The sequence below is a fragment of the Poecilia formosa genome, unplaced genomic scaffold (genome assembly GCF_000485575.1).
Source record: "Poecilia formosa unplaced genomic scaffold, Poecilia_formosa-5.1.2 Scaffold664, whole genome shotgun sequence".
Lineage (NCBI taxonomy): Eukaryota > Metazoa > Chordata > Actinopteri > Cyprinodontiformes > Poeciliidae > Poecilia > Poecilia formosa.
This window is the reverse complement of record NW_006800603.1, coordinates 239,986-251,720: the sequence shown is the minus strand read 5'-3', so window position 1 is coordinate 251,720 and position 11,735 is coordinate 239,986. Positions and strand designations below refer to the sequence as shown.

The 11,735-nt window shown below is 40.6% G+C and overlaps 1 protein-coding gene across 1 annotated transcript; it reads right to left on the bottom strand.

Moving 5' to 3' along the window:
- Positions 1–317: 317 nt before the first annotated feature.
- LOC103130726 (very low-density lipoprotein receptor-like) lies at positions 318–9,454 on the bottom strand. The gene is made up of 5 exons (XM_007542210.2): positions 8,949–9,454; positions 5,200–5,319; positions 4,103–4,225; positions 3,086–3,208; positions 318–709 (listed from the first exon to the last, which is right to left on the bottom strand). Exons 1-5 carry the CDS (start codon positions 9,019–9,021, stop codon positions 468–470), a joined length of 681 nt encoding a protein of 226 aa, XP_007542272.1. The 5' UTR covers positions 9,022–9,454; the 3' UTR covers positions 318–467.
- Positions 9,455–11,735: the final 2,281 nt, after the last annotated feature.

The following is an 11,735-nucleotide window of genomic DNA, read 5'->3' as shown; positions in this document are numbered from 1 at the left end:
TGCAGATTAGACAAATCTGGATTTTTCACACCAACACCCTCTTCAGGTCTCCAGAGAGACGTCAGCTTGTTTTCCAGCTTCTGTTCATCTCAACTCGTAATTATTGAAATGAGCAACTTTATTTTATGCATTTGTCTTTTAATTTTGCTAGAGGAAAAACAAAGTTGGAAATTGAATTTGGTATAAAACAATTGCTTTTTTAAAAAAGACTTTGCAGCTTCTTATCCCTCTAGTTTGATTGAATGTGTGATTAAGGACAGACATTTTCCACATGCAATTTTTAAGATTTTAAAAAGCACCATTCTGTGGCAGAATTATTTGTTTCAAATAGTTTCTTATATTTGACACAACCATCTCTTTTCCTATCAAACAAAAGTTCTTAGAGAATTAAAGTATTTTAATTCTGACCTGAACTCCACCTGTAAATCCCTAAAACGCATCACCAGTAGAAAATGGCCGTTCAGTCCTCAGACCTGATTCTCCTCTTCGTTTCCTCTCACCTGACAGTCGACGTCGTCGTCACAGACCCAGTTGGCCGGGATGCAGGAAGCGTTCCCACACTGGAACTCGTTGGGAGCGCAGGACGACGGCGCGCAGTCCACCTCGTCTGAGCCGTCGCCGCAGTCGTCCTCGCCGTTGCACACAAAGTTCTTGGAGATGCAGCGGCCGCTGGCGCAGGTGAACTCGTTCAGAGCGCAGGTGACGTTACCTGGAGGAGTCAGAGGGTTTACTTCAGGTTCTGATTCTAACTGCAGGAACTCTGATCCACATCCACTGAGGCAGAAACTGCAGTTGTGAACCGAGCCAACCAGGTTTCTGCAGCTCAGCATCCCATAATCAATACCAGCTGATCAGGCTGAGCTCCAGGGAATCCAGGAGCGTCTGCTGAGACATCTGGTGTTTTCCTCAATGCTTCATCAATAAATAAACCCAAACCACTGGAAGCAGAATGTTTCTCACTATGTGACAAAAACAATTCAGACTCCTAACTTTCACATCAAGACAAAGATTTTCATGGAGTTTATGGAATACATGGGTTGTGAGAACAGGAGTCTGAAAAGTGTCTAAATGTTGATCCAGAATTTTCCTCTGGGCTTCTGGTCTCTGCATCTAAATAGTGAGTACTCTACAGTTTGATAACATAAGCTAAAGAGGCTAATCTAAACCCTTTTCTGGGTTAAATGTAAAACTAAGCTGATTCCATTTCTGGGCTGTATATTGATCTAAATAGTGCGTCCTCCAGTTTCTGTAACTAAAAATAATCCTTTTCTGGGTTAAATAGGGAGTACTCCACCTAAAACGAAGAGGAAAGGACACATTAGGGCAAATGGCAACATTCAGACAAAGACATGAGTGAAGGTGGTGATGTCAAAGGGCCATGGAGCCAAGTGGCTGTGGCCCTTGGCATAGTCCGATAGGCGTCAGAGGAATGATGTCTGTAGGAGCGTTCAGCTCCACAGAAACAGGAGGGAGGAGTGTGATGTTTACATATCTTCACGGAGATTAGAGATATGCAGCCCTTCCAAGGCCACACGGGGAAAGCCAGTTCAGATATAGAATGTCTTAGGTTGGGAAGATTATACATTTCAATCTTCCCTCAAGTCTTTCCGATACATTTCAGTTCTCAATCATCCAAATTAGTTTGGTTTTTCCACTGAGCTGAAACTAGCAATTTCTCCAAGATCGATTCCATCCCGTTAGTGAGTTTGAGTCCTCGTCTCTGTCCACACCAACAGTCTGAGTGTTTGCTAGTTCGACCAAGTCCGTCAAATTTGTCGAAAATCCAGGAATCCACAAGCTACAAACAGCAGAAATCCTGTTATGAATAAATCCAGGATGAATCCCACCAGATGTGTCCCTGCAGGACAAGAGGCCCAAACTTCGTCAAAATATGATCAGTTGACCAGATCCATAATTTGTGGATTTGGATGATGTGCAAAGACAGGTTCCAAAAATATAGAAAAAGAAAAACGGAGCAAGCAGGGCAGGGAGGGAGCACAGGGAAAAAGCATCTGCCTTCATCGAGACAGAAACAGGTCTGCCAAACTGAAATTCTGACTTCCTAGTCAAAAGTCAACTGGAATGACCTCTGAAGTGAGAAACTGGGAACACAAACCCCACAAAGCTTAAGAGACCAAATTTTGCATTTCAAAATGGCCGCTGTTTGCGTCATTTATGAAATGCATTTATTTTACAAGACACATGCAAGAGCGTCTAAGACACTCGGAACAAATTAAAACTGCTGTTTGCTTATGGAAAGAAAAGCCTCTAGATTCTAGACTTTACACCAAGTTTGCTTAAATATTATGTCATCAAGTCAATGCAGTTTTTATCCGTTCACTGCCAAATCAACTAGTCCCTCCACTGAGAATTATTGTGAAAACAAAATCAAATCCTCAAAATTTTGAGCCAGTAAAGTTTATTGTAGATTTCTAAAAAATTGTCTACTTGTACCAAGTAGCTGCCTTGGCCTTACTTGGAGGGGAAAAAGTATCAAAATCCAGGAGGGACTGAAAAGATGGTCAGTAATATTTAATTTTAAGAATCCATTGGTATTTTAACACATTCTGGCACAACCGGCCCTTTAAAGCATTTAGGACCTTGATTTGTCCCAAACCAAAGATTTTCGACACCCCCTGCTCTAATGACTAAAAACAATCTAGCGAAGTTTTTCCTCTTAAAGACTTGGCGACATGTGAAGCGTCACTCCGTCCCGATCGATGCCTCATGTCTTCCCTTCGCTCACAGCCTGATTTCCTGTCTTACACCTGCTAAAGGCCACTGGAGCCAACATTAAAAAATAAATACAGCTGAAGTTACAAAGAACAAGTGTCTCAATCAATATGAAGTATTGATTGAATGTGAATCTAAAGCACTTCAGACATTTTGTTCAATCCCAGGAGAAAACGCTGAACTGCTCTGAATGCCTCATCTTCAGGTTTTCCTGCAGCATCTGGATCATAAATCACCTAAAAGTCGACACGTTGCTGCTGATTGCAGCTGCCAGACGTTCAGCTTACAGGGAAACGACTGATTCAAAGGTCAAATAATTACTGGGGCGTTGAGGAAAGCAGCTTCCACCCACCACAGCTGACTTCATCCTCTCCTTTGTCGCAGTCCTTCTCTCCGTCACATTTCCAGAAGATGGGGATGCAAAGCGTGGTTCCCGGGCCGCAGCTGAACTCGTTAACGCGACACGTCCTCATGTCTGCAGACAGAAACGACACGCTGAGGTCAGCGACCAGAACAGACCACAAAGAAACGCAGCGCCAAGGCAAGACAACGTTACAGGAACATGACAAACCAAGAATCAATATTTGGTCTGATACGATGTGAAGCATCACAGAACTACGGAAATGCTAAAAGAATTGCAGCTTTAATCAGACATTCATCTACTTTCCTGATATTATGCAGCATCAAGAATGAAAATATGTTTTGGGGAATAACTAGATTACTAGACGCGCTCCAACTGGACGTCATCAGAACCTGCAGTGGAGCTGAGAGGCAGGAGATCTGAACATAAACAGGGGAAATTATAAAATGTTTGTCAGTAAACATCACATTCTTGTAAGAAACATTTCTGAGAAAGTTCAGCTTTAAATTTGATGCACAAGTTAAACTTTTAACGTTGGAGAGCAAAACAAGAAAAAAGCAACTTCATTGAAATAAGCATAAAGCAACGTTTAACTGCTGCAGGAAGAGGAATCAGGAATGTGGAGGAGTCAGCAGGTTAAAATTAAAACCAGACACTTTCAGCTGCTGATCTGAAGCCGACAGCTGGTCAGACATCAGCAGGACGCAGCAGCAGCTCTGATGGCTGAACATGACCTGAAGACGACCCGGTCATGACCTTCACAGCCAACAGGGACAAACAGCTGCAGCACCAAACATGACAGAGCAGAACTGGATCAGCAGGAAACTGATCCAAACAGAGCAAGAACTTATCCTTTATTTCTGATTAAAATGAAGCCAAGAAAAAAAAAAAAAACTTCATACATTTCACTGGCAGGATCAACTTTCCCCACAGCTTCAGAGTTTAATAAACTTCTTTGCCGACTGAAACATCAAACTTCTGAACAAGCTGCATTGTGGGAAAACTTACGGCAGATTTCTACGCTCTCATCGGATCCGTCCTCGCAGTCCGGCTCTCCGTCGCAGTGCCAGCGCTTCGGGATGCACTGACCGCTGCGGCACACGAAGTCTGCATCGGCACACGTCTTCTGAACTACACAGAATCAGAAGGATTTAAATTAAGATGCTGCAGTGGAATCTGGTTTAGTTTGGGTTTTATTAAACCATCAGAAACTAGTCCTGCATCTTTAGTTTGGATCATCTGGTGTTTAACTGAGGCTGAGAAAAGAAAGGAGTCAAAATCTCAGTGATTTTGGTTGATTTGTATCCCACTTCCTGCAGGATGTGGAGTAGAAAGTTTAAAATCTCCAGATGTTTTATCATTAAAGTCTAAGATGTTCCCGGCTCAATGTTGCCATGTGCAACCAGCACGTTTCCCTCTCATCCAGTTTCCCTGCACATTTAATGCTTTTGTGAAAACTTGTTTGATTTTTGTTGAAAAACATTTAAAAGTTCAAATCACATGATGTCATCATTTCCTGTTCATAAAGGATTAAATCTTCCCATCCCCCTCCTCTTTCCTTGCTGTGTTTTATTGAATGACCCAGATAGTTGAACACATTGGATCCAGATTTAGCTCCGCTGTGCTTTTCCTTCCTTCAGGTTCTCAAACCTTCCTGGTTCAGAATCAGATTAGCTCTGATTTATTGAAGCGGTTTGACATCAATATGCAGCAGCTTTCACAACTTCATGCATCTTTCTGATTTGCTTCAAACTGATCCGCACAGAAACGTTGCAGAAAAACCAGAGCAGTTGAGACAGAACTACAGGCCTAGTCAAAGCAAATTTATGCACACAAGATAAACGTGTTTGATATTTATCTAAATGTGAATAAACTTCTGTTCCATTGGCATGTTAAACAAGTCAAAAAAGGAGAAATGGGCTGATCAGTGCTGAATTCAAGTGGAAAGTTGAGTGGAAGGAAAAAGTCTTGTGAAGTAAAGCCCATTCTGTGTGTTGACTGTTTTTACGTTGAACTGCCTTGTTGCTGAAATGTGTTAAACTAATGAACTCCACTGATCCAGACGTCTGATCAGTTTCATGTTCTGTAAAGCGGGTCGTTCTCACCACAGGATCTCTCGTCGCTGCCGTCGGTGCAATCCTCATCGCCGTCACATTGCCAAACAGACGGGATGCAGCGGCCGTTTCCACACTGGAACTGGTTGGCTTCACATTCAGTCTTCGTACCTGAAGAGACAAACGAGGTGAAAGTTAGAACTTCATGAAACTTAACGGGTCTCAGTTATTTTGCTCCATTTATCCCAACTTCATAACTGCAGAAGGAGTTTTAACATAATTCACTTTAGTAGGTTCTAATCGTATTATCAAACCTCATGAAAAATATTCATTTATTGACCAAACATTTAACTTTTATGGTTTAGTGCATTTTATTTTGAAATCAGATCCAACTTGAGTCGTCCTGAAGGAACGGTTAATCCTGAGGTAAAGCGTTTCTGTCGTTTGCTCCAGCTGCAGGTTCAATAATTTAAACAGAAGCACTTTATGTCACTTCCTGTTCCAACAGGAATGGAACCAGCGTTTCCAGCCTGAAGGTCGGCGCTGCGGCCCGTTTGCTGCAGCTGACATCGGAACATGTTCCTAAAATAACCCCGACCTTGAGGCTGGCGCCACGCTGCAGCCGTCCAGGTGGGGAAATGGAGCGCTCCTGCCCGTTTAAATCAAACATTCACCCCAGAAGGAGCAGACGAGAAACGCAGCCATGATGGAAAACTGAAAGTGGGTCAGGAACCCGGATCGGCTCGGAACCGGAACAGCTTTGGGTCTCAGCGTGGAGCGGACCACGACCCAGATAGAAAAAACATTTAGCTGTTAAGATACAACATGGTTTAAAAAATAAAAACTTTAAGATCTATTATGAATGCCAGGCTGGTCATTTAACATGGACTCAGGTTCTACATATTTGGTATTCAAGCAGCAGAAAAAGGAAACAGAAAAGTAAACTTATTTAGAAAATTAAACTAATTTAGTTTATTTTTTCCCCCAGCAGTTGAATAGTCTGGACACCATCTGTAGGCAAGTTGGACTTTCAAAATTGTCACTTATTTTTTAGATAACCTGACTATTAATAGAACAGGAAAAGGTTAATAAATTGGTAAAGGTTTTATCACCATATTTAACAAATGTGACCAACTCCAAATTCATAAAAAGTATGAAAACTGGAATCCAAAAACAGAAACAACCAAAACAAAATTTCCCTTCAAAGTATCAAAACTCCTCCTGCTGATGTTCCTGTAGCTTTAACATCTACAGTCATGAACCCGCCCAGCGACGCCTTTGGTTCTAAACTTATTTAAAGTTACAGCCCAGCCAGGCTGGCCAAACAACTGCCTGAAGGAAAAGTTGTGACTCACCACAGAGTCTAAATGCTGACGTACATTAAATGCTGACTAAGCAAATTGAGATCCTGCAAGGCGAGCCTCAAAACACTCATTTCAAGCTTCCACTTTTCCAGACTCAAATTTGTGACCTTCAGCAGAAATTACCAAGAAATGTTGACACTTTCCTGTAATGAGATCTTATTTCATTAATAAAACCAAAACCACAAGTTTCCTACTTTGACAAATATTCAACAAACTCCTTAAAATCCTTCCCTCTTTAACCACCACATGTTTAGACCTGAAATATCAAAATCAGGTCACAAGAGCTTTGAATATTGCACGTTTTATTCACAAGCCTGCAAACAGACTTGAAACCGTTAATATATTTAATGAAGTCCATGTCAGAGGTACAGCAGTAAACAAAAAGCAGAGTCAGACTGTGGATTCTGCAGCTTTTGTTCCTTCAGGTTTTCTCCCCATGGAGCTGCTGCACCAGCCCATCGACTAGCTGCCAGGAAAACTGTTCACATCACCCTCTGATCAACGCCTCAGCAGTCAGACGCACCTGCCTGAAGCAGCGCTTCCTTCTCTGCAGTCACTCCTGATTTTAAAGAACCGACACCTAAAGGCAAAAAACCCAAAAACAAGAGACTGGAGGAATGTGACCAGCCAACACCTCTAAGGTTCATTTCAGCAACAAATTAGACACTTTAACAAGTATTTGCACTTTATTTTTAAAGCATTTTGACTCTTAATTCAACCTTCCCTAAAAAGAAATGGATCATTACAGAGACACCAATAGTAAATCTGAGCTCTAAAATGACACCCAGTCTTCATGCACCATTTGAAGCCGACAGGCGTTGAGCTGCATCAAATCTCCATTAAAAATAGAACATTATTGTGCTCCATATAAATGCTGTCACACTGGAGGTCATGGTAATGCAGTTCTCCCCAGTAACAAACGGCTGCAGCATGCTGCTCTCCACCACTCCGCCCACTAAGAACCCCCACACTCCGACGCCCCACAGCCCAGGATCTGGGTCTCACTCAGCATCACAGCAACCATGGAGGGAGAGAAGAAAAAACATAAAACATCCATTTAATCAGGCCAGCCTGCTTCTGCTCTCGTCTCACTAATCTGCATGGCATTTTGGTCAAACAGTCTGAATCTCAGAGCGATGGCAGCTCGTTTTGGGGAACGAGGCTCTTATCAGGCCCCGTGGAGCCGACCGAGGCTGGAGGTGGGGATCGGAGCAAATCAGGAGGAAAAATGCATTTCCTCAGACGTCAAACAAGATATTAAAGACTCCATGACAAAAAACGTGGTTCAAATTATACCAGCTAACAATCAGCTTTGTAAACCCAGGCCTTTAATGCACCATGTAATTGAAGGAAACCATTCCTAACATTTTAGAAAATATGAAAAAAAAATTCTAAAATACACCCACAAGAAAAAGAAAAGCTTGAGATAAATGTATAAAGCCAGCATAATAAATAAAATGTACAGAAAAAATCTCAGGGGAGACAAAAATCTACTCTATATAACCTGCCTAATAAGTTATTTTAAAGAAAACTTGACAATATACAAAACCCAACAGAATACTAGTCAAAATCTGAGTACAAATCTTAATGTCTTATTTAACAGAAAATCTGCCAAATAAAACAATTTGAATATAGATTTAATATAAAACTACAGAAATATTTATATGAAAAAATCTTTACAGCAACAATAAAAATGAAACCAACTCCCCATTTGGAGGCAAAATTCAAACATTTTAATTAAAAACAGCCATTACATCTCCAGTTTCCTGACAACTGTGGGAGATTATCCATATAAAATCATAATTTAATAGCTATATTAACACTATATTGGTTCGAGTCTATATTAAATGTTTTACCCGATTTTCTGGCTTAAATGAGAAGTTTTGCTCGTTTATGTCCAACCTGCACCTGGCCACTCAGCAGGTAATTAGCCGCCATTGGGATCCCCTGCGGCCGGTGATTGGCCTAAATCACCCCCCCCCCTCCGGAGCTCCAAACTATTCCCAGTTTTAATCCAAGATGTTAATCCGCAGTTCGCTCCTTTCTCGGCCCCCATGTCGGCTTTCACTTAAAGAATAAATAAATAAATTAGGAACGTCACAGAGCTGAGGGGGTTGGTGATGATGGCTGAGGAGAAATCACAAGACACTGACGCAAAGAGGTTTAGGTGCGGAGCAACCAAATTAAGGGTTTAAATCTTTGTTTTTGGCGATTATGCTCTTTAAACCAGAGTGAGAATTCATTAGAAATGAAATAAACTTACAAATGCTGACCGACTAAGGTCGAAGAATGTGGTTTGTTTGCTAATTAGACGGCTAACAAGTGCATGAAGGTGCAGCCCGGAGGCAGGTGTACAGCTCGGTTAATGTTAGCTTAACCACCCCGAACACCGGAGCGTTTAACCGGACAAACCGGGGAACCGCAGCGGGCTCTTACCGTGGACGGTACCGCAGTGCTGGAGCCACATTAGCAGCAGCAGGAGGGGGATCCGTGGTGCGGACGTGACCATCTCTGGTTCGGAGGAGTCACCGTTCGGTCGCTGCTGCTAGCTGAGCTGGGCGCCCGCGAGCTGCCTGCCTTCTCCTGGCTCGCGCTGGCCTGCTCCTGCTTTTCCTTATGGTTCTGCCGGTCGGTCCACGCGCTGGCTGAAAACACACATCCAAAACAGGCGCGAGCACACGCAGGAGCTGTGGAGCGGAGCGGGCAGCTTTTATAGTCCGGAGGTGGCACGCGCGGCTGAGGAGGACTGCGTGCGCACCGGGAGAAGACGAATGGAGAAAAACACAACAACCGTAGAGCCCACGCGCCCTTTTATAGCGTTCCGGGATGATTCCAGTTCCGCCCAGTCCGTTTAAAATCCATTTTTTTAAGCGGTTAGCGGTACCGGACCGGTACCGGGTGGTTATCAGGGCTGCACAGAGCCGTGGAGGGGGTTCTCCTCCTTCAGTGCGTCTGCTGCAGATTGTTAACCCTTTACTACCCGAACAAATTAATTAATTAATTAATACCGCAGAAATCACAACCAGCTTGATCCAATTTAGGAAATCTGACTTTTTAATGTCAAACAGAACATTAAAAAGAACGACACTTTTTACATAATTATATATAACAAGTAAATAATAAGCTTTTTAAGAAAAAAAAAACTGGTTCAATTACACTAATTAACACTCCTATGGAGTACCGTTTGTAACACTGTCAACAATTAACAGTAATAATTTGGGTTATTTAACTGAGAATAAAATCGGGATTCATTTTTCAAAGTAGTATTATCACCATGTTAGCCATTAATTTACACGTCATGCGACCAATTATAATATTTAATTAGCAAGCTAAATATTTAGTCTGAAGCTATATTTTGTTAGCAAATATTTATAAATATTTAGTTTATAAAGTAAATATTTAACTCCAACCTAAGTATTTTGTGTGCAAGTTAACTATTTAGCTCCAAACTAAATATCTAGCTTTAAGCTAACAGATTAAAACATGTAGCTAAATATTCAAAGCTCTGAGATAAATATTTAGATTTAAGCTAAACATTTAGCGAAATATTTGGCTAGACAGCCATATATTTTAAAACTAATGATTATTTAGCTTCAAACTAAATATATAGCTTCTTAAGCTTAATATTAACTTAATGTTTACTAAATGTAGTTCTATGTTAGATCAATATTTATCTTCTAATTAAATATTTAACTTGCTGGCTAAATATTAGTGATGCTTAAAAAAAGCTTAGCTAAATAAATGTTTTGCTTCTAAGTTTTTAGTCTGAAGCTAATTATTTAGCTTCTAACTTTGAACTCAAACATTTAGCTTCAAACTAAATATTTACCCCGAAACTGTGACTTTTGTAAATTAATGAATAACATGGTGAAAGTATGAACTCCCATTTCTTTTCTCTTATGATGAGTTAAATAACTAAAATGCTAATTTATTTGTAATTAAAAGGTCCATAATTGACTGATTAACTCAATAAAGTTGAGTAGAAGCTTCAGTGATTTTTATTTCAAATGGGTTTTAACTGATTGAAACTCTACATTCTGCTGAACAGCGCCCTCTGTGGCCACTTACTGTAATTACCTGATAATTGCCTTCAATTATGACTTTGTTTTCTTCTAAATTTCTTCTCTTAAGCTATTGCATTTTTATCAACTGCAAGTTGATTAATGTTTCAAATTATTTTTGGAGCTTATTTCAGTAAGAAAAGATACAGTTGGTTTATTTTATCACCTTAAATCAGAAAAAAATGAAGAAAATATTGTAATATTGTGTATTTTTCTCATGTTTTTCTCAGTCATTTTATCAAATTTCTCAAACGGAGTGACAGAATCTTTGAACCGAACCCGACTGTTGCCGTTTCCCTCTGCTGTGTGTCTGAAGCTGTTTCCCTGCGGTTTGATCAGCGAGCCTGCGGTGTGTCCTCAGGACTCTGAGCTGCCAGCTTCCACACACACTCACGCTTTTTATCAGAGGATTAAACTTCATCTTCACTGAGGCCTGACGGCTGCTGATGCACCCCGAGGCTCGCTCCGTCCCAGATTCCCTTTTACTTCCCTCAAAAACACACAAACCTCATAAACCGACTAATAATCTGGATCCAGGAAGCGTTTTCACATGCCTTTAATTTAAAAAGCAGATTTCACTTCCTCTGGTTGGATCAGCAGTGGAGGGAAAACTAATGTTTACACAGAATGGAAAGATTCACACATTTAGTTTATTTTATTCTTTGGTTTATTGACTGTTTTTGTTTGTTGGTAGGCGTTAACATTCAACAAATGAATGTAAAAAACAGATTAACTTCAAACGTAAAAGCACAAATCAGGCTTACTACGCCTGCAACGTCTTTGATTTTCTTATATTTGTCGTTTTCAAAGCATCTATTTCTCTCTTAGTTCGTATTTTACTTCTTTAATACCAAACACACTGTAAAAACACAAAATTTTACTAAGATTTCTAATTAATCTTTTTATGGTATATCATTTAATAAATGGTAATTTATACCATGAGGTCCAAAACTTTTGCCACCTAAACCAAAATCATCAAGTCAAAGAAACAAAAAATTTTTTTATAATAAAAACTCTGATTTTGTGAAATTTAGGTAAATCCTAAGTTTGTTGTATTCAAAAAGATTCAAACAATTAAGAATAATTATTCAACACCAGATGCTGCTCATCATTGTAGCATCTCTAAGGTGAAGTACGGTGGCGGCAGCATCAGGATATGGGT